The sequence below is a fragment of the Rhinatrema bivittatum genome, chromosome 3 (assembly GCF_901001135.1).
Source record: "Rhinatrema bivittatum chromosome 3, aRhiBiv1.1, whole genome shotgun sequence".
NCBI lineage: Eukaryota > Metazoa > Chordata > Amphibia > Gymnophiona > Rhinatrematidae > Rhinatrema > Rhinatrema bivittatum.
In genome coordinates, this window is record NC_042617.1 from 52,798,451 (window position 1) to 52,822,755 (window position 24,305).

The 24,305-nt window shown below is 42.2% G+C and overlaps 1 protein-coding gene across 5 annotated transcripts in view; it reads left to right on the top strand.

Annotated features, from left to right (window-relative positions):
- Positions 1-24,305, top strand: part of BATF3 (basic leucine zipper ATF-like transcription factor 3) — a 61,221-nt gene that overhangs the window by 34,546 nt on the left and 2,370 nt on the right. Inside the window, exon 4 of one of the 5 annotated variants that reach the window (XM_029593238.1) lies at positions 21,584-21,702. The exons of 2 other annotated variants lie outside the window; for them this stretch is intronic. Coding sequence is in view for 1 of the 3 variants with exons in the window: in XM_029593235.1 (XP_029449095.1) it covers positions 21,601-21,789 (189 nt within the window). In the remaining 2 variants the exon portion in view is untranslated. Of the gene's footprint in view, positions 1-21,583; positions 21,951-24,305 lie in introns of those variants that run through there. 2 more of the 5 variants (XM_029593237.1, XM_029593235.1) reach the window with 2 other exon arrangements.

Sequence of the window (24,305 nt, forward strand, 5' to 3'; positions counted from 1 at the left end):
CTAAAGAAAAACATCAACAATATCCTCCAGGAAGGTTTCTTTAAGCTCAATGTCCTAAAAAAAACTAATCACGGGTGTGAAGTAAGGGTTTTAGTTTTTTTTAGGACATTGCTCTTCAAGCAGGCTTATCCAGACTAGACCCACCTACACCGTTGACCCTATGCTGCATCACTTCTTGACCAGAAATTATGTATAAAGTTTCTTACATTGTTGGCAATCCACAACAGGAGACTGCTATCTATCCCATGACTTTCTAACTTCCTAAGAAGTCTCTCATGAGGGACTTTGTCAAATGCTTTCTAGAAATCCCGGATACACTATATCAACTGGCTCACCTTTTATCCTTATTTATTTAGATATTTTATATACCGTTGTTCCATGTAAAGATCACAGTGGTTTACAAAAGTAACATTCATAGCTATGTATCAACAAATAAAGATGGGTTACGAAGGTAATATTCATCAACAGGCATCAAATGAAATGTTCTATTACATATTAACTAAAGGTCTAGGACATAAGGCGAGAAGACATCAGATTTCACATACTAGTCATTATGTTGTGTTGAGGTCCTTACATTGACTTGTTTTTTTTTTATTTTTTATTTATGCTGATTTTACAATCTTACAAAGAAAAAGAAATTAAATACAGATACTCAATATTTATAAGAAAACATATAATTAACAACAATTGATATTTCTAATCTGTAAAGTAGGAAATAATAACAAGTAATAAAGCTCCAGGATAGGAATAAAGAAATTTGAGCGGCTTAAGGAAAACAGGAAAAACCCTTTACAATTGAAAAGAGAAGACTCCTAGCTATTCATTTTAACTGCCTCGTACCACAGCTAATTTCAAGGGGGATAAGAATCAAGGAAGTTTTGTAATTGTGTAACTTCAAAATAAACATATTTTTGACCATTTCTCCAAATTTCACACTTACATGGGTATTTTACGGTCATTTTTCCACCTTTATTTTCCACTACTGTTCTTAATTCTAGGAATTTTTTCCTCCTTAACTGTGTTGTTCTGGAAAGATCGGGATATACCCAGATCTTTCCACCGTGGAAATTTTCTGTTCTTTTCCTCATAAATAATCTAAACACTGCATCTCTATCTGTTGCAAATACGAAAGAAACATGTAGTGTTCTAATTTCAATTTTAGAATCTACAGTAACTTCTAATACATCCGATAGGTTTAGTGTTAATTATTCTTCTTTATTCCCTTCTACGGTATTACTCTTAATATCAACATAGTATATTTTAGATATAGTAGGCATAGATTTTTCAGGCCATTTCAATATGGGGTAGATTTTAAAAGAAGCGCGATCAGCCTACTTTTGCTTGCGCATCAGACTCAAGCAAAAGTACGCTGGATTTTAGTAGATACGCGCGGAGCCGCGCGTATCCACTAAAATCCTGGATCGGCGCGCGCAAGGCTATCGATTTTGTATAGCCTGCGCGCGCCGAGCCGCGCTGCCTCCCCCCATTCCCTCCAAGGCCGCTCCGAAATCGGAGCGGCCTTGGAGGGAACTTTCCTTTGCCCTCCCCTCACCTTCCCCTCCCTTCCCCTACCTAACCCACCCGCCCGGCCCTGTCTACACCCCCCCCCTTACCTTTGTCGGGGGATTTACGCCTCCCGGAGGGAGACGTAAATCCCCGCGCGCCAGCGGGCCTGCTGCGCGCCGGGCCGCGACCTGGGGGCGGGTACGGAGGGCGCGGCCACGCCCCCGGGCCGTAGCCACGCCCCATACCCGCCCCCAAAACGCTGCCGACACGCCCCCGGAACGCCGCGACGACCGGGCCCGCCCCCCGACACGCCCCCGACACGCCCCCCTCCGAGAACCCCGGGACTTACGCGAGTCCCGGGGCTCTGCGCGCGCCGGGAGGCCTATGTAAAATAGGCTTCCCGGCGCGCAGGGCCCTGCTCGCCTAAATCCGCCCGGTTTTGGGCGGATTTAGGCGAGCAGGGCTCTGAAAATCTACCCCTATATGACTTAAGTACTCCTTAAACATGTCTAATGGTGACACCAAATTAAGCTTGGGGGGAAAGTTCAATATTCTTAAATTTAAGTATTTCTGTTGATTTTCAATCATTTCCAATCTTTTGTTATGGAGTATATCAGTTTTTGTAAACCTTTGATGACAGGTTTCAAGTGTACTTAATCTTTTCTCCATCACTTCTTTTTCTTTATCTATCTTTGCAATAGAAGATTCAATGTTTTTTGATTGAAGATTTGCCTCCATCGTTTGATTCATTAGCTTCACTATTGCAGTTTCAAGAGATACAATAGCTTCCCATAAAGACTCCAATGTTATCTCATTTGGTTTGGTCGATAATATATTAAATTGTATTCCTGATTCTTCTTTCCCTTTATTAGCCGGGTCCTCTCCATTACCTTTATTTACTAAAGTGGAGATTTGAAATGCCTCCGTAGAAGTTATCTGTGGGGGAGGAGGGGTACACGGGGCTCCGGGGCTGAGAGATGTTTCGGTCGGTAGATCAGGCATCCGCTCAATGCTTTTATCTACAATGACCACTTCCTCCGGTTGTACTCTAGGAGTTGATGAGAAACTCTGGTATCTGTGATTGAAGCGGTTCAGATAATGGAGAGGATACTACTACCTCTCTTATCTTCGCCTTTCCTTTTGTATGTGGCATTTTGTTTTAGGAATATTTTTTTTTTTAGATATCAGATTTAACTCTCTCTAAAGCCTTCTCTGATTAAAAAAAAACCATATCCTGAGCGGGTAAGGAGTGTTAAGAATAATTTTAGTAGTTATAACTCACTTTCAGCAGTTCCAATCAGAGCCAAACTGCTCTCAATGGCGAAACGCGCCGGGACGGCAACAAGCGCCGAGGTAGACTGGGTTTTAAAGACGCCAGTCCCCTGTTGATGACGTCAGCTTGTTGGGTTGTGGGCGGCGCTCCAGGGCCGGGAATCCTTCACCCCTTCCGATAATGCAATTTCTGAGTCTCACCGCTGAAGAGGTAAATGTCTTATTTGCCCGCTCCTCCACCCCTTACATTGACTTGTTAAATTTATACCTCATGCTTCAATTGATTTATTTGTCTTTCTTACTATTCTCTGCATTCTGATTATTTTGAGTTAGGTTGTATGCATTTTTGAATAGCTATGTTTTTAGCTCACATTTACATCTTTCTATCTAGTATCAAACAGATCATTTCAGGTAGTGAATTCCAAAGTTTGGACCGCAATGGAAAACGCACGCTCTCTTACTTGCAACAGATGTGTGCACCGTATTGTGGAAACAAGTCAGTAGTCATTTATTTTGAGATCTTAGTGCTCGCTGAGATGTGTATGTTTGTAATGTCGCACCAATCATACCGGTGTTGCTGGAATGAATGATTTTGAATATTAACATTAATACTTTAAAATAGATTCGAGATTGTACTGACAACCAGTGTAAAGAAGTCAGTGAGGGTGCAATGTGATCAAATTTTCTTGTTCCTAACAGAAGTCTTGCAGATGTATTTTGTAGTAATTGTAATGGTTTTAGGATATTTGCGGGAAGACAGAGTAACAAGGAGTTACAGTAGTCTAGGTTTGAGAAGATTAGCGTTTAATACAATATGGAAGTCCTTAATTTAATAGAGGTTTTAACCGATGTAATACTTGGCGTAGCTTTTATTACTTTACTAGCCGTTAAGCCCGTAACAACGGGCTACATTAAAAAAGATTTTTCGGTCCATTTCCTTCCCCCTCACCCTCTATTCTCCCTCCCCCCTCCCTCCCCTCAGTCACTCCCCCTCTCTCAGCTCATTCACAACCCCTTCGGATGGCACAAATGGAAGATCTCCGGGGGAGGTCCCTTCCTCGCTGCCGCCATGTTTTCAAAGAGCTGATGCTCTGCTCTGACCGTGTTCGCCCGCACATGCGCAGTAGAGCTGCTCTCTACTGCGCATTTGCGGCACGTTGGTGAAGCCTCATTTATCTAATAGATTGTGCTTTTTCATAGTAAGGTTCTCATCTAGCTGGATACCTAAATCCAGTACTTTTGATTTGAGGGAATAATTTGAAAATTACCCAGGACTAGAGCCGGTGGTTTAACTATCGAAGCGTTTCTATTTAACCAAATGTTAGTTTGAGTTTTGATAGCTCCTGCTGTATTGCTTTCATATAAGTTGAAAGTGTGGCTCCTGTATTTTCCAATTATTTGGCGAAAGGGATATAGAACTGTAATTCCCAAGTCCACAAGTAGTTTACACAGTGGGTGCACAGTGGGTGCATATAAATGTTGAAGAGTGTTGTCAAGAGGGCTGAGCTTTGAGATATACCTGTATCAATATGGAAAGTAGCAGATATTTGATTGCCCAATTTGACTTGGAATGTTCTGTTAGATAGAAAGGAGAACTATTTGTGAACATTATCGTTAATCCCAGTGTTGCTCAGCTGATGGCATAGCAGGGTACAGTCCACTGTGTCAAAGGCAGCTATTAAATCGATTAGCACATGAACATAGATGACATTAGCATCAAACCCTCTTAAAACAGTCCATTAAAGAGAGGAGTAAAGTCTCAGTTGAAGGATGTTTCTCCTAGGGCAAGCAGGATGGTAGTCCTCACATCCTCCGATGGAGCCAGACACGGAAACATTTTGTCAAAGTTTCTAGAAACTTTGGCCAGCAGACTGAGCATGTCCAGCCTGCTACTATCCGCATGTCCATGCGAGGTCCCCCTTTAGTCTCTTCTTTTCTGCAGTGCAGTTGCCTCGCGGTCCGTGGAGTTCCATTGTTTTTCAAAATTTGTCTCTATTTTCTTCGAGTTCTCTTTAATCGTCATCGTGATCGGTGCCCTCCGCTACAGTAGGTTCTTTTCTAGTTTTGCACATTCTTGCGGTTGATTCCCGACTCGCCACCTCCTGGCGCCCGTCGGCCATTGACCGCACACCGGGTCCATGGCGTCTACTGGTTTTTGTCTGTGTTCCCCAGTGCCCGCGGAGTATGTCCATTACGGACCCACATGAAGTTTGGTGGATATGGGCCTATAGTTGTCCCAGTCATCTATTCTTCTGGTTTTGTTTTTCAGGATTGGTTTTTATCACAGCTTGCTGTAACCCATGTGGCACAATTCCTTCTGCTAAAGATAAATTATTAGTTGCTCTATTGAATGTGGACCACTTAACCAAGCCATGTGTATCTTCAGGTGATTTTGAGAGAACAGATAGGGAGTTGTTTTTAGACAAAATCAATAGATTGAAAAAGCTGTGGCATATTCATTGCATGCGGCCTTTGAGAAGTTATAGATTCTCATGATGGAGGATGAGGGGTCCTTAATTAAATGTTTAACAAAATCAAAGAGCAATTTAGAATTGAATATTACCCTGTAAATCAGTTTCATGTAGTGATCTTTTTTTTGCTTTATTTGTTCGGAGGGATTTATGTTTTTCTAGGGATTCAGAAAATGGGCATCTCTGCCATTTTTCTTTAATTTTGTGAGGCTGTTTAGTGCTTCTTAACTCATCATTGTACCAGGATTTCTTAAATTTAGAGGTATTCCTTTCTTTAATAGTTTGGACAGTACTGAGGTTTTCCACTATTTCATTGACAATCTGATCCCAGGAATTGAAAGCCACAGAGGCATTGTTGATTTTAGTTCAAGGGGCTTATTGATTCTGCAAGTAATTCCATTTTCTATCTTTTTCCTGAAAGCAAAAGTATGATTATCTACACTTTTATGAGTTGTCTTGCAGAAGGTTATTTCCGTCTTTATTAATTGGTGATCAGACCAGAGTAACATAGTGTGAGAAGTGTTGACTAAACAGTTGCTGCCATTGGCAAATATTAGGTCTAGAATATGTCCCACTTTGAGTGGCTTTAGAAACAAATTGTAACCATCCCAAGGCTTCTGTTGTCTCTCTGAATATTTCACAGGCTATGGTTCTCGGTGTTTTATCTACATGTAGGTTAGTCTCCTACAATGAAGGTAGAATCTGAGTTATTTGCTAAGGTGTTTCCATATCCAGTCAGTGGTGAACAATCTTTGTGGACAATAGACCAGTCCTAAACGTAGTTGTGGAAAATTTAGAATTGGTACCTCATAGGGAGGGTTAATCTCTACTTTGTAGGGTACTAATTTAAGCTCCTCTTTTTTTTTTTTTTTTTACTAATTAGTAAGCCCCCACCTTTTTCTTTAGGTCTAGGAAAATGAAATGTAGTTAGGATTGGCAATTTGGTTTGAGTACATTATCTTTGTCATTCAGCTAGGTTTCAGAAATGCAAAAAAATAGTGTGATTTAAATCCTCTAGCAGATCATTAATCAGAGGGATTTTTTTTTTTTTTGATAAGTGAGTGGATATTTACTAGGAGTAAAGTAAACATTTAAGCAGGAAGAGTCGTTACTTATTGTAGGGAGGACCATATTTGGGTTTCTTCTTTGCTTCTTTCTTGGGATGCTCCTTAGATCTCCATACCGATCTTGTCCTAGCTCTGACTGAATGAAGGGCATCTGATCCATGATTGTAGGCATTGCAGCCAGGTGTAATGGGATCAGCACTTCGGACACACAAAGGGGCAAGCGCCTTCTTGCATGCACCAAGGGCAAGTGCCTCATGACACAAGTGCCTTCGGCGTCGCTGCTGCAGGGTTATTGGGTCTTTGGTGGGCGGGAGGTCCTTGCTGTTATGGCATTGATGTCTCCTCTCTGCTGCTGCTGACAGGGACCACTGGTGGAGGAGGCCCGGTTGATCTTGTCACCTTTGGCATTGCCGCCGCGGTGTTTTTAGGTCTTCAGTGGGTGATTTATTTAGGCCCTCAAATGTAGTAAATTTGTGAGGCATGACTTCCCTTGGCTAAATTTATTTATTTATTTTTAATTTTTATATACCGGAATTCCTGTATACAATACAAATCAGTCCGGTTTACATGAAACGAAAAGATTGCCCTGGTCTGGGAGGTCAGACCGGGGTTTTTTTACAAAGAACATTGAACAATAAACATATAATACATTGAACAATAACATATAATACAATCCTTGAACATTGAACAATAACATTAAATACTTAAATATTTTCATAATTAAATTAAAATTAAGCCAATTAGCATGTTAAATTAAACGTAAAATTAAATTGAAATTTAATTTTGGATAAAATTGTATATTATTAACTGTAATACAAAATATTCCCAAGTTCAGTCAGGATAAGGCGCTTAGTTAAATTCTGGAGATTGGAACGCTTGCCTGAAGAGCCAGGTTTTTAACTTTTTTTTTGAACTCTGGTAGACTGGGTTCGAGGCGTAGGTCTGACCCATTAAACTATGCTTATGTATATGTTCTTCAAATTTGTTCTTTATGATAGTTTCTACCATTTTGCATGGCACAGATGTCAGACTTGCTGGTCTGTAATTTCCTAGATTACCCCTTGATCCCTTTTTAAAAACTGTTACATTGACAACCTTCCAGTCTTCAGGTCCCATAGATGTTATAGATTACAAATTTCCAATAGCAGGTCTGCAATTTCATTTCTCAATTCTTTCAGCACTCTGGGATGTATACCATCTGGTCCAGGTAATTTACTACTCTTTAGTTTGTCAATTTGCCCTAGTACATCTTCCAGGTTCACTGAGGTTTGTTTCAGTTCCTTTGAATAAACACCTTTTGAATATAAATACCTTTTTAAAAAAAAAGTTTGGTTAAGTTCCTAGAGGAAAAATCCATAAACTACTATTAATTAATAAGCAATAGTAGCTTGAAATTTATTTAATGTTTGGGTACTTGCCAGGTACTTGTGACTTGGATTGGCCACTGTTGGAGACAAGATACTGGGCTTGATGGACCCTTGCTCTGACCCAGTATGGCAGGTGTTATCATTTCAGAGTAGTTAAATCACAAGCAGACTGTGATACATTACAGGAGGACCTTGCAAGACTGGAAGATTGGGCATCCAAATGGCAGATGACATTTAATGTGGACAAGTGCAAGGTGTTGCATATAGGGAAAAATAACCCTTGCTGTAGTTACACGATGTTAGGTTCCATATTAGGAGCTACAACCCAGGAAAAAGATCTAGACATCATAGTTGATAATACTTTAAAATCGTCGGCTCAGTGTGCTGCAGCAGTCAAAAAAGCAAATAGAATGTTAGGAATTATTAGGAAGGGCATGGTTAATAGAATGGAAAATGTCATAGTGCCTCTGTATCACTCCATGGTGAGATCGCACCTTGAGTACTGTGTGCAGTTCTGGTCGCCGTATCTCATGAAAGATGTAGTTGCGATGGAGAAGGTACAGAGAAGGGCAACCAAAATAATAAAGGGGATGGAACAGCTCCCCTATGAGGAAAGGCTGAGGAGGTTAGGGCTGTTCAGCTTGGAGAAGAGATGGCTGAGGGGGGGATATGATAGAGGTCTTTAAGATCATGAGAGGTCTTGAATGAGTAGATGTGACTTGGTTATTTACACTTTCGAATAATAGAAGGACTAGGGGGCACTGCATGAAGTTAGCAAGTAGCACATTTAAGACTAATTGGAGAAAATTCTTTTTCACTCAACGCACAATAAAGCTCTGGAATTTGTTGCCAGAGGATGTGGTTAGTACAGTTAGTGTAGCTGGGTTCAAAAAAGGTTTGGATAAGTTCTTGGAGGAGAAGTCCATTAATGGCTATTAATCAATTATACTTAGGGAATAGCCACTGCTATTAATTGCATCAGTAGCATGGGTTCTTCTTAGTGTCTGGGTAATTGCCAGGTTCTTGTGGCCTGGTTTTGGCCTCTGTTGGAAACAGGATGCTGGGCTTGATGGACCCTTGGTCTGACCCAGCATGGCAATTTCTTATGTTCTGGCATGGGTATATTTCTCAGAGAGAGCGGAGTAACACACAGACCCACACTGCAACATAGTTAATGCTTGGCAAACATAAATCACTGGTCAATACAAATTGACACAAAACTTTTATTGTAAATACAGTCACATTAGTTAAGGGAATTATGGTTCGTGGTGTAGAAGCAAGGACCCTGATACAACCATGTTTCACATCAGGGCTGCGGCAGGGGGACCAGACATTCCACATATCTATAAACCAGAAACAATAAATAACATCTAGTATTGAGCAGGATGGCGAGCACCAGACTTGAAAATAGTAAACTTTTTAGCAACATACTGAGGAAGAAAAAGAGCAAGAGGGAAAAACAGAGGGGAAGGGGTGAGGGGGGGGGGGGGGAAAGAAGAAAGAAGCTTTTGAAAAAACAAAGCAGGCAGATGAAATATTAAAGTAAAATAATTTTGTAAACCAACAAGGGTAGGGGAGGGGGGAAGGAAAAGCAAAGCGCAGGGTGAAGAGGGAGCAAGGACAGGGAAGAGGGGGATGGAAGGAAGTGAGGATGAGGGGAAGAGGGTGGGAAGTTGTGATTGATATATAACTTTTTTTTTTTTTTAATTTATTTATATCCACTTTTCGCACTTTTTTCAGCACTTCCCTATCCCCCGAGGGCTTTCAATCTAAGTTTGTACCTGAGGCAATGGAGAGTAAAGTGACTTGCCCTAGGTCACAAGGCACGACAGTGGGACTCAAACCCTGCTCTAACCACTTAAATACCGGATCTTTTCAATGCAAACAGAATTTGGAGATGACCGTATGCAATCTGACCAGCACAAAAAAAGGAATCAAAGGTGAAGACAAATGCATGACAAGATGGCTCCAAAGATACCAGAAAGTAATAAAAATGAAAATAACTTACGAGGAATGTACACTATGAGTGTGTGATATGAAAACCAAGACTCAGATGTATGGGTGCTGAGAAACAGACATAAAATTAAAGGATTCAAAACAAACAGAAAAAAAAATGAATTCCTTGGTAAGAGAAGTTCCTGAAGGGGAGTTTACCTCGTAGACAAAGCCGCAAGATGGGCTCTTGCATCTGAGATAAGCGGTTTAGAATGGCAGGGCCAGGCGCTTTTTGCCGCGGGTCGGCAAGGGAAAGCAGTCCACGGCATAAGGTGAGAAAGACAATGTGTTAAAAGTAAAAAGAAGGGGGGCGACGGACCCAATGCTGGCATTAGAACAGAGTTCCCAGAAAAGGCAGAAGTTACCGCAGGTCGGCTAGAGGCACCGATCCCCAGCATAAAGTTAAATATATAAAAGGCCCAGTCCAACAAAGAGGTTAAACAGGAAGAAATTACAAGAAGGAAATAGACCGAAATTAAATGTATAAAGAAACTAGTCCAACAAGGGAATTAGCCAGGTGAAAAAACCCAAAAGCAGTATTGATGGACTCAGGAAGACAACTTAAAGCATTACCTTTAAACAGCGAGATTCCTTGTGAGAATAAACGAAGTGTCAACCCCAAAATAGGGCAGAAGCGATATCTTTATAATTCTTTCAGCTGGCAAAGAAAAGTAAACATGAAATGTATTAAAAAAAAAATACAGGGGAATGAACCCAAAGCTAGCAAACGCTGAAGATACCAAGACTTACAGAACTCTTGTAGAGTCCTTCACCCATTGAGCACGGCATCAATACTGCTTTTGGGTTTTTTCGCCTGGCTAATTCCCTTGGGAAACCTCCTCCCTTCTATCTGCCAGTGGGGAGTAGTAAGAAGGGAGGAAGCCTTTGACTGGCTGGTAAGGCAGGAAGAAGGGGCATCACATAGCCCAGGGCTGGTGGGGTTGGGAAGAATGGCAGTGTCTAACTCCGATGAAGCAAGGCTGCCACTGGAGCTCATCTCTGTGGCAGCGAAGAGGAAACCCGAACCCGACCAAGCAAGGCTGCCATGGGAGCCCATCCCCATGGCGGCGAAAAAGAAGGCCTACCAGAGTAAAGCTACAGTGGAACTGGAGCCCATCCCTGCAGTGAAGGAAGAAGAGGTTTGGCAGTGAGAGCTTGTGTGGGGGTGAATGGGTGTCTGGGTGAGAGCTGGTGTGAATGGATGCAAGAGCATTTGTGTGTGATTGAGAGAGCGAGACTGGTCAGGAAGATGACTGGTGTGAGAGAACGAGACTGGTCGTGGGGTCTAATTGGGGGGGTGTGTGTGTGAGTGACTGGTTGTGGGCGCTAAGGAAGAGGACTGTGAGGACAGAGCTTCAGCAGCCCTTGCTGCTTCTGGTGAGTGCTATTGGCCTGGAAGGGAAAGGAGTAGGAGAGTTGCTGGAGAGGGTAAGTAAAGGTGGCTTTTAAAATGTATTTTTCTTGATTTGACTGCCATTTTAATTATTGGGTATTATGCGATGTCTGCTGTTTTTGAAATATTTTATTGATATTTGGACATGTGTTAATCATTTTTATGAGTTTTTAATTGTTGGATATTATTCTGTTCAGCAGCTGTTTTGTAACATTTTTAGTATAGCTTTACAATTATTTCTGTGTGGGGCTCTATAGCAGCTTGGCTTATTCTGTTTTCCCAATAGGAAATGTATTGGTGTTTAGGGCCTGGTTTAATAGTTGCAGTTCTTAGATAGGGTTGTTACTGTTTGAGTGCGTTCCATAATACAGGTGTAACTTTGTGCGGGTTAGTTTGTGTGCATTATTGCAAATCCTGAGAGTCTGTTAGGTGCTATATTTCTCTTTCCATTTCTCCAGGTTCGCACTGCATGCAGAGTGGCTTTTTTGGTTTTCCATTCCATTTTGTCTCCATATTTGTAATTTGTGGTTTTTCTGTTCTTGGTGAAGGTTAATTCTGGTTGTGTGACAGAGGTGAGGTATTTTACTAGCATGTAGGTATTTGTATCAATCTTATTTTGTTGTGTTTTCTCAATAGGACATGCATTAATGGTAAATTACTGGTAGGAAAGGGAGTTTGTTTTTTTGCTTTTACTGAGATGTCACCAGAACCGATATATCATTGCTGGGAGTTGAGGGGATTCCTGTGGATGCAGAGTGCATGTTTACATTTAGCCCTGTGATGGTCACATGTTCAGTGTGTCACGCATGTGAGAACCATCTGTCAGGTGTGTCCCAGCCGAAAAAAGGTTGAGAACCACTGCCTTAAACTGTAAAAGAGTCTTGGCTTACTCCCAGGGCTGGTACAAGGGGATTTGGCGCCCTAGACGAGCCTTCACCCTTGCCCCCCCATCGGGTCGTGCCGCCCCCCCCCCAGTCTCTGCCCCGACTCCTACCTCATTCTCGATCACACCCACTGACTGTGTGGTTTTCTGGGTCACAAGCAGGTTGGGCACTGCTTGCGGCCCGCCAAATCTCCACTCCTCTTTGCCACCACTTGCGGCCCCATATGGCTCGCACCCAGTGGCGCACCAAGGGTCTCCAGCGCCCGGGGGCCAATGCATTTGTGTGCCTCTCCAGCATCCCCCCTTAATCCTTCTTGTATGAATACTTAAGGTCACAGAAAATCAGTGGCGTCTCTAGACAGAAGAATTGTTGGGGGTGGGGAGCCAAAATGACATTTCTTCATCACACCCACCTCTATAGCATGGATCCTGCTTTAAAATTGGTTATAAAAAAAAGTGTTAATAAAAAAAAGTCCAAAGGGTCTTCTACGTAATTTTTAAAAAGCTGGCCAATTTCACACTATAAAAATTATTTGATAGCCTCATTCAACTAATTCTATATGGCTATGAGAGTGAAGTCTGGAATATATAGGAAGGGACAGAATGTCAATATAAATCCTGCACCTCCAGTTCTCTAACTCTGGGGGAATTTCAGTGGATGCACAATCAATGGAGCTTGGATGTTTCCCTTACAGCTCATCATACTAAAAGATATTTTCAAATTCTGGTGTCACCTCACAGTAACAGCAGCACAAACACCTTCCACTGCCAGGCACATTCTGAACTAACACAAAACCCCGCAAAAAAGACACTCAAAATCTATACTGCAATCCCATCATAACGTAACAGTAATAACACCAAGGACTCAAACAACAATAACCCTACCTGTGAAAAAGCAAGGGTAAATATTACACTGGGTCCTAGAATACCAATACACCCCCTACTGAGGAAACAAAACAAACCCGATTGCTATAGATCCCTATACAGACACTATATGCTAGCAGAATCTCTCATCATGGTCACACACACACACAGAAGAGACAGACCCTCACCAAATACAGAATAAAGCCGCATAAAGTATAAATAGAAATGTGCAGACAAAAACTGAACTGTAAAATGCATTATGCCAGACTCTATACAGTGTAATAATAGAAAAACAAAAATTTCACCATCCCTCGTGAAACAAATCAATAAAATCAAGATATATAAATTGTTAATCATAATTATAAAATCATACAAATAAAATAATTTCAAAACAGCTGATGAATAGAATATCCAATAATTAGACTCATGCACATTTTGAAAGCTTTACCAAACTCTCTCTCTCTCTCATCAGTCTCTGTCAATCACAATGCTCTCGCCCTCTTACTTACACACAAGCACCCTCCCTGACTCACACATACAGAAGCACCTTGCTTTCAGACTTGCATTTTTCACTTTTACTAAAAGTGAAAGTGATGCTCCCAACTGTTATATAAGAAAACCACTTTCCTATCAGAAGGCGAAATGACACCCTTCCTTCAGGTTCTGTCCTCCCAAGGGACAGCCACCCACACCGTACAGCTTCTCTTGTTTTACACTTTCAGCAGTAAAGCAAGAGTCTTTCTTCAAACTATCAGTCGTATGATTATTCATGTAGGAGATATGGAACAGAAAGACATCCTTAGTCAACTTCCCTTTTAAATGGGAAGATTCAAGTCTGTCATTTAAAAATATACATTTTGTAAAGGCTTGAAAAAAAAAAAAAAAAAGCAAAACCGTTTCAGATTGGAACTATTCTCGTCTTCCTGCTTAAATTATGCTTAAAAAAAAAAACAAAAAACCCACCTGGCATCAGTATCTTAAATTTGTGATTTTGCTGAGATGAACATTTTAAATACTTTAATTTTTTTTGCTTTAGTATTTGTCTCTACCCACTCTGTTAAATCTTATTTTCCAGAAGAGGGATACTTAAAATTCAGTAATTTCATCTTTCATCCAACTTTTCAAATGTTGTGCTACCAGCACAAAAGTTGAGGTATATGTATTATCACATTTCATTTGTTTAAACTGGTAGATTCCGTTCTCGCATACATACCACATACACACACACAGAAGCACCATTCCTTTCTCACATATACATCACATACACACACACAGAAGCACCATTCCTTTCTCACATATACATCACATACACACACACACAGAAGCACCATTCCTTTCTCACATATACATCACATACACACACACAAGCACCATTCCTTTCTCACATATACATCACATACACACACAGAAGCACCATTCCTTTCTCACATATACATCACATGCAGACACACAGAAGCACCATTCCTTTCTCACATATACATCACATACACACACACAGAAGCACCATTCCTTTCTCACATATACATCACATGCACACACACAGAAGCACCATTCCTTTCTCACATATACATCACATGCAGACACACAGAAGCACCATTCCTTTCTCACATATACATCACATACACACACACAGAAGCACCATTCCTTTCTCACATATACATCACATACACACACACAGAAGCACCATTCCTTTCTCACATATACATCACATGCAGACACACAGAAGCACCATTCCTTTCTCACATATACATCACATACACACACACAGAAGCACCATTCCTTTCTCACATATACATCACATACACACACACAGAAGCACCATTCCTTCTCACATATACATCACATACACACACACAGAAGCACCATTCCTTTCTCACATATACATCACATGCACACACACAGAAGCACCATTCCTTTCTCACATATACATCACATGCACACACACAGAAGCACCATTCCTTTCTCACATATACATCACATGCACACACACAGAAGCACCATTCCTTTCTCACATATACATCACATACACACACACAGAAGCACCATTCCTTTCTCACATATACATCACATGCACACACACAGAAGCACCATTCCTTTCTCACATATACATCACATGCACACACACAGAAGCACCATTCCTTTCTCACATATACATCACATGCACACACACAGAAGCACCATTCCTTTCTCACATATACATCACATACACACACACAGAAGCACCATTCCTTTCTCACATATACATCACATGCAGACACACAGAAGCACCATTCCTTTCTCACATATACATCACATGCACACACACAGAAGCACCATTCCTTTCTCACATATACATCACATGCACACACACAGAAGCACCATTCCTTTCTCACATATACATCACATGCACACACACAGAAGCACCATTCCTTTCTCACATATACATCACATGCACACACACAGCCAGCCCCCCCCTGGTGGTCCAGCGGAGGGCCTGGGAGCAATCTGTCACGTGGTAGGGGCTGAAGGCCACTGGTGCCATTTTGCTTAGTGGCAACTGAGGCCCCAGGAGCGGCAGATCACTCCCAGGCCCTCTGTTGGACCACCGGGAGGTGGTGGTGGGCGCGTCGGGAGGGTGGCACTAGGGGAGGAGGCAGGGTGAGTAGGAGGCTGGCAGAATTTTGAAAGGGCACTTTTTGCCCTTTCAAAATTCTGCTGCCTGCCGTGGCGCCCCCTAAGTCTCGGCGCCCTAGGCACAGGCCTAGCTCACCTAGTGGTTCCTCCAGCCCTGCTTACTCCAAAACAACTTGGCCACACTACCAGGCTTTGCAACCTTTTCTCTTACAATCCTAACAGCCTTGGCATAGCAGTGGCCAAACATAAGAAAATAAGTTGCCAAACTGGGTCAGACTGAGGGTCCATCAAGCCCAGCATCCTGTTTCCAATAGTGGTCAATCCAGAATACAAGTACCTGGCAAGTACCCAAATATGAAATAGCTCCCATGCTACTAATGCTGGTACTAAACAGTGGTTTGACTAATAGCAGTTTATGGACTTCTCCTTGAAGAACTTGTCCAAACTTTTTTTTTTTTTTTAAACCTAGCTACGTACCCTAACCACATCCTCTGGCAACAAATTCCAGAGCTTAATTGTGCATTGAGTATGTGAGAATTTTCCCTGATTTGATGTAAATATGCTACTTGCTAACTTCATGGAGTGCCCCCTAGTCCCTTGTATTATTTGAAAGTTTAAGCAACCGATTCACATTTATCCATTCTAGTCCTTTCATGATTTTATAGACCTCAGCCGTCTCTTCTCCAAGCTGAACAGCGCTAACCTCATTAGCCATTCTATCTCCTTTATCATGTGTGTCCAGCAGGCTAGCAGACTGCATTTCGTACTACTATATGCTAGCAGGTCTACAAATTACAGACAACATTCCAAAGCTCATCAGAGTAGAGCTATGTCATATCTATGAGCCATATTTCTCGAAGACATCTGCAAAGCTGCAACATGGTCATCAGTATATACCTTTGCATCTCATTGTTGTCTGGACCATCTCTGAGTGACAGTAAATTTGAACAAGCAGTTTTTGTGTAGCCTGTTCACCCAGTAGGCTTATTCAGTAAACACTTTGCTGCAACCCTCAACTTGGGACTTCTGACATGTCATGGCTAACTTGTCAACAGAGAAAGGAAGTTAGTTTACAGCAAGCAATGTTCACCATAGATAGCAGGATGAATTAGCCATGCAAAAATACCTGCCAGCCTCCCTGGAGAGTTGACTGCCCAGCTAGAATTAGCTCTGAAATTAACTGAGGAGGCTGCATGGGAATTCCTGCATATACTCAGTAGAGGAAAAGCTTTGTTAGCTGAGAGGGGTCGATGCAATACATTGCGCTCAGCCAAGCGCACTATTTAACCCGCTGTCGGACATGGGTTAAATAGGCACTAATCCACCCCCTAATGCAATAGAGGGATTAGCGCCTATTTAACGCACGTCCAACGCGGAGTGAATGAGAGAGCGCTCATCCCATGTAAATGCATGTGAATGAGGCTATTACTCATTCACTCCAATGTGAAAAAAATAAATGTGCGTCTCAGACGCACATTTATCGCTCAGACCTGCCTGGAGCAGGCGTTAATAGCTGAGCGCATTGAAAATAAGTACAGAAAAGCAGAAAAAACTGCTTTTCTGTACTTTTTTTAAAGTAAAAAAAATAAAATAACGCGGCAGACCGATGCCGGTAAACTTGGCCGTCTGCCAGTAATGAAAACGGCCGCCGATAAACTCAGCGGCCGTTTTCATTACTGGCAGACAGGCAGATTATGAAAACCGATGCTGAGTTTACCGGCGGTCTTCATAACTGGCAGCCACGGTGGGGTCACTTTAGCAAGGAGGCGCTAAGGTTGCGCAAGCGACCCTAGCGCCTCCTTCCTAGCGCGACCCCCTAATTTACATATTGCATGGCACACCCCCCCCTTTGTGGGTACCATGCGTGCGTTAAACGGGCGCTGAAAAGTCAGCGCCCACTTTCCGCAAAGATTGCATCGACCCCAGAGAGAGAGAGGTCAGTTTGGTGCTGCCAGCTGATGTCACTCACATGTGGCTAATTGATCCTGCTGTCTACGGAGATCACTGTTTATAGTAAGCAAACTTGCTTTTTCTGGTATTGGAGATAAGTTGTTTCCCAGACTATCATGTATGGGTGTGGCACTACTGCAAAAAGAATAATAAAGAAACAACATGTCAGTGATGATGAGAAGAAAATCCGGTGTCTGCATACATGGAAAACCCACGTGAATAAAGGGAGACAATCACTGGCAGTAGCTGAAGCCAACCTGAACTGTAGCTGTCTGAGCACTTCAGTTCTCTTGCTGGTTTAATGTGGTAGCTCCTGCTTGCACAACTAAATAAGCTTTTGCAACTGCAGTCTGGGTTAATCAGTTTATTTAAAGTTACACAAACTCTTGAAAAAGTGGCTTGGTCCTGGGTAGGAAGCAGACTTTTGAATCTGGCGCTAGTTCTCTTTTCTTGGAAACTTGTGTGTGTGAGAGAAATGGAACAGCAGATGTACTGCAGCTCCCCATGGCTTTCTGCTTTAGAAATTGCTGTAGAATTTTATGGAACTTACTAGCTTGTTTGGAACAGAGGCTGCAATACAGTTTGCTTTTCAACAGCTGTTTGCCAGGCTGGTAAAAAGTCCTTATGGTCCACGTTTCTGTTCCCATCATCCTCTTTGTCTCATTCTTTCGGCTGTGACATTCTCAGTCCACAATGACAAGAAGGAAATTCTTCCCTCTGTACCCTGCAACTCTTATCTGTTTCCTCTCAGTGGGGCCGATGTAATATAGTGCGCTCAGCCCAGTGCACTGTATAACCCACAGTTGGATGGGGGTTCTATAGGCGCTAACTAATCCCCTTATGCAATAAGTGGATTAGTGCCTCTACAACGTGAGTCCAACGCGGCATGAAACTAATAGTGCTCATCACATGCAAATGCATGTGAATAAGGCTATTAGCTATTCGCTACCAATGCAAAAAAAAAAAAAATGTGCATCTAGGATGCACATTTTTGCGATCAGAAATTAAAGCCTGCCCGGAGCAGACCGTAAATTGCCGAGCGCTCCTTAAACTAGAACAGAAAAGCAGAAAAAACTGCTTTTCTGTAATGCCTCCTACTTAATATCGGGAAAAATCTTTAATACTGACATTAAAAAAAAAAAAAAAAAAAAAAAAAAAATGCCTGTAGTCGGGTGCAGGAAACAGACGCTCAATGGACAAGCGTCCATTTCCTGAACCCCTGGCTGTGCCCTGTTTGGGAAAACCGCCAATAAATTTGGCGTCCATTTTCCTAACTGGCGAACAACCGACACTCTCAGGCTCCCATTGTCAAGGAGACGCTAGGGGTGTGCAAGCTAACTATTCAGCGCCCGCTTTCTGCGCATAAATATTGCATCGGCCCCTTTTGAGCATGCACTGAATATGCTACGTGCTCCTTTACTGGGGCTGGTAGTGCAGAAGCCCAGGCTCCTGACTCCAGCCCATGGTTTGCCAAGTTAATGACACTCTCTAACCAAGTCCCAGCAGGAACACTGTTCTCTCTTGTGCTTGGTCCCCCGGTGGTTTAGCAACCCAGTCAATCATTGCTATTGAGTGAGTGAAACCTGTCTGAATTAGCCTATATGTGTAGGTTATGACTGATCCTGGTGAAACAGGCGGAGTTCTGTATAGAGAGAAATACACGAGTACATCACAGGTTGCGTGCAGAATCTGACTGGGGTCACACTTGCTATGCTGCGGTGCAGGAGGAGGTAAGGAAGGCAGGTGGGAGGATACAGAAGGGGATCCAAGTAGGAAAAAACACAATTTGGAAGGTCCCGTGCATGAAAGCTCATAAATTGGGCATCAAAATCCCAGCCCTGTGAGCTCCAGTGTCAGAGGCTGACCTGGATATTATTGCTGTCCCAGAGGTGCAATGCAGTGAGAATCTTGACTAGGATATAGCCACGCCTGGATATATTCTGCCCAGACCAGGCAGGATGGGTACGAAGGGAGGTGGACTCAGGAGTAACAAAAAAAATGATAAAGCACCTGCAGGCATGTGGCTAATCAGATTGCTTGACTGACATGTTGCCTGCCTGTGCAATGGCCTGGCGCACTGCCAGCCGTGGGATACAGATATATATGAACATACAAAAATAAAGGGGTCCCTTTCCAGACAGCTACTGCGCACCCAAGATAGCCAGGAAATCTTCACCTGAACCCTAACCAGCTAGGTTTTCAGCTGAAAATTCAAGCTAAATCTAACCAGTCAAAATTTCACCAGTTAGGTTTAGCAAACTTCGGGCCTCATTTCCTAAGCCTTTTTTTTTTTTTTCCCCCCATAGACACGGAACGAGAGAAAAGCGGTGGTGAAATCAGGCTTTTACCCAGTTAGCGTAAAACATTAGCATTAATCGATGAACTCCTTTGAAAACCTGCCTGGGCTTGTCCATCCTCTCTCCCAGCACCCGACACAAAAATAAAATATTCCCCCTGAGCCCCCCTCCCTTTCTTCTGAATAAAAAAAAACAACACAGAGCGAGGTCTGATTTCCTCCCTTTTGTTAGAGCAGTGATGGAGGCTGAGCCAGCAGGAGGGAATTGTGAGTCATTGGGATTGAGTTTGGGCATTTGGGGGGATGGAGGTGAGGGTCGGGGGAGGGGGGGACAGTGAGGGATTTACAACGTTTGGAATTGGGTGCAGGTAGGGAGGTGGGCTTGGGGGGAGCATATTTTAGATTGGATATCAAGAGTGAGGCTCATGTATTGGAGAACTTTTATTATTAATTATGTTTATCGGGTGCCAGGAGCATGGGAAGCTGAGCAGCAGCCAGCAAATTAGATGGCTAACTTGTGAGTTATCATGAGTAATCTTAGAATATATACCTGTTTGTGAACAATATTCATTACTTTTATTTCAAAAAAACATTTCCTTTATAAAAACATTGACATTACATATTTAATTATCACTCATACCTCATTCATTCAAACAAAAACAATACAATCAATAATACATCTTTAAAACATACATTAAATAGCAGCTTTATTTTAATTAAATTGATTAAATTATTCCCTTCTAGAAAGATGTATTATTAAATGTATTATTGATTGTATTGTTTTTGTTTGAATGAATGAGGTATGAGTGATAATTAAATATGTAATGTCAATGTTTTTATAAAGGAAATGTTTTTTTGAAATAAAAGTAATGAATATTGTTCACAAACAGGTATATATTCTATGATTACTCATGTATGGATAATACCTGTAATTTACCCAGTTATTGTTATTTATACTTAACTTGTGAGTTAGTCATCTAAATAGCTTTGAATATTGACCTCTTGATTTTTAGTGGATAAATCAGTTGATAGTTGACCCCCAAATTCCTAAATACTTTATAATAAGATAGGCAGTGCGTCTTCCTCACGGTTTAAACCACTGCTAGATGCAGGTTTACTTTTTTAATTTTCTGCTTATCTTATTATCCTTGCAGTCAAACCTCTGTATGGTGATGGTAAGACAGACTGTTCCTCCACCCTAGTCAACTGGATTATGTTTTCACAAACATGAGGGTTAGGGGGTTTTTTTGGGGGTTTTTTTGGGGGGGGGGGGGGGGGGGTGCAGGGGAAGAGCACGTAGCAGCCTCCCAGTGCCGGTAGCAGGCACAAGACCAGGCTTACACTTCCTGAGCCAAACCGTGAGAATCCTGGTACAGCCAGCGCTCAATTTTCTGATGCTGCAGTAAGAAAGGAAAAGAGAGAGATCAGACTTGGATGGCCTTGGTGGTCTTTCTCTATCCCCTGTGTCTGGATTTTTTGTGGAACTGAATATGCTGGGATAAACAACCATTAATTATGTTACTCGAGTCTACAGTACCTGAATGTAATCCGCTTTGAAGTGCTGAAAAAAGTGTGAAAAGTGGAATATAAAAATCTAAATAAAATTAAAAAAAAAAAAGCTAAATCTGTTTCTGTCACATGGACCTTCTGCTTGTTGGTCACAGGTTCCGTAACTTTTCATGTGGTGATACCTGTGACATAAGATATATAATGAGCGCATCTCACACTGTACATTCACTAATGCCAGTATCTGTGACTACATCGGTCACAAGCAATGTGTGACCCTGCACCAGACTCTTGAAAACCGTGCATCTTATCCATTACGTTCTACTAAATGGAGAATTTCTTTGGGTTTTTTTTTTTTTGATTGCTGATGTTTGCGTAGCATGGGAATGAGCCCTTTTAGCATTCTTTGTCTTCCAGGAATATGAGGGGCTTGAGCAAGAGAACACCTCCCTAAGGAAAGAGATAGGGAAGCTGACGGAGGAAGTGAAGCACCTGAGCGAGGTCCTGAGGGCTCACGAGCAGATCTGCCCTCTGCTGCTCTGCCCTGTGAACCTCATAACCATGCCAAGGGGAACCGAAGCCGCTGCCAGCTGTCTGCCGCGATGACCGACCCCCGTTCCCACACACTGTACCTATCGCCTTGTAAATCTCCAGCCCTTATGGGGGGGTGAAAGAGAGAATTTTGGTTCCCCTTCACATCCTGTCTCAGAGTTGCTATTTTTAAAGAGAAGTTATGCATATGAAATAAAATGATATTGTAAAATGTCTTGCAAGACAAAGTTACTATTTCCTGTTAATAATTTAAGATTAAATCATGGTGTATTTGTATAAAATGCAAATGTGGTGGATTAAAATAGTCATTTAATTTCTGGAAAACAGTGTTTTGTGTCGAGGGCTTTCATCAGGGACGCTCATTTCCCCTCTCCTGCTTCACTGCTGGTTTCTGTTCCTTAAAGTGGAGTTGTGTGCCTTGTCCTGTTCTGGCTCCCTTCATCCTAAGCTGGTTACTGTTTGCAGCGTGGATCCACTGTCTGGAGAACTGTACTGTCTGTGTTAAGAATTTTAAATAAGTAGAATGTATTTATTTAACTTGAACCAATCATCCTAAGTGGTTACCATATCTTCATTCTTATTTACTGTCTCATATGAGATGAACTATTGGATTCATTTCAGCTCCATTATAACCACCAGTACTTCATCCCATTGCTGGAAATGAACTGCTAAATTTAGCAATTTAAATTCTGGGTGGTCCCAGAGAGGGGTTGAGTTGGGGAAAGAAAGTTAGACAGCACGCTAGCAATGCAAATTAGCACTAACTTAGGCCTAGATTTATCAAAATGCACTAAATATCGCATGTGATAGAAAAAGGGGTGTGTTATGGTAAAAGAATTATGGTATTTCCTACATACAACCACTGGGGGGGGACCATGTTTACTATCAGGGCCACTGAGGGGGGGGGGGGGAAATGAGAGAGAGCGCACCTAGCCATAAGGCCCGCACACTAGATAGATATTTATATCTCTATGGGAGGCCCACCTAGTAACTCGAGGTGAGGTTTAGGTATTAATGTAGGGGTTAGGGGCCACTTTGACATTCAAAGTGAGATGTATGAACAGAACAATGCTCTCTTGTGAAGATTTGATGACCTTCGGAGTGAGGAAACTCACCCAAAGATGAGATTTGTGCAATGTTCTCTCAACCTAGCTTGATGGACTCTCTACTTGGGTAACATCAAGCTAGGTTGAGAGAACATTGCACACATCTCTCCTCACTCCGAAGGTCATCTTCACAAGAGAGCATTGTTCTGTTTGTATGTCTCACTTTGAATGTCAGAGTGGCTCTTAACACCAACACCAAAACCTCACCTCTAGTTACTAGGTGGGCCTCCCATAGAGATATAAATACCTATCTATTTTGTACATATTGTATATAGGCTATTTGCCATTTCTCTATACCCACATTTAATTATATTCAGCTGTTGCAATGTTTCTTATATTAAATGTTTAATTAATTGTTATCTTGTTACAATGTAAAATAGGGCAGTTCTCGCCCTATTCAACCTGTTATCTGGAAACCGATGTGATATCTCGATCGAATGTCGGTATACAAAATAAATAAATAAATAAATAAATCTAGTGTGAGGGCCTTATGGCTAGTATATTACTCTATCTCTCAAACCAGCATTTGAGAACACATCGCAACGTGCAATCAAGCCTTAACGTGACCTATCGCACGGCTTAACGCTACTGAAAAAGGTGTAGCTAAAATCTGTGTTAAAGCTGTGCAGTAGGGCTTTGCAAAAGGGTGAACCCAGCCCACTCCCGCCCCTAACTCCTCCTCTTTTTCTGATTTGCATTGTACCATACGTTATGGTGCTGTCGCATGCGTTAAAGGTGCTTAACACATGCGAAAACGCTATTTGATAAATGACCCTGTTACCTGGCCAGACCTAGTCCTACGGCTGCCTGACCTAAATTGAGCCAGTTATGTTTGCAGCTGGAGCCAGTTATTCTCCTGCCCAATGTGAAAACAAAATATGCTCCTCCCCCACACTCTCCCTCCCTCCAGCCCAATGTCATTAAAAATCAGGGCCTGGGTAGCACCTTTCCCTTCTACTTAAATCTCACAAAATACTGCATTTCCTAACACCCCCCTCTGCTCCTCCTTTCTGGGCCCTGCAGCGAGCAGCAAGTTCCCCCAATCTCCCCTCTCGCTCACCCAAGTGAGAATCGTGGGCTGCTGGTCCCCTCTCCCAGCCCCCTGCTGTGAGAATTCCTCCCCGCTGGAATCTGTACTTAATGATTACAGAGGGTCCCCATCATCACTGTCTGTAATTCTGGTCACCGCATCTCAAAAAAGATATAGTTGCACTGGAGAAAGTACAGAGAAGGGTAACCAAAATGATAAAGGGTATGGAACGGCTCCCCTATGAGGAAAGGCTAAAGAGGTTAGAGCTATTCTTCTTGGAGAAGAGATGGCTGAGAAGGGGATATGATAGAGGTGTTTAAAATCATGAGAGTCTAGAACAGGTAGATGTGAATCGGTTATTTACTCTTTCGGATAATAGAAAGACTAGGGGGCACTCCATGAAGTTAGCAAGTAGCACAGTTAAAACAGAGAAG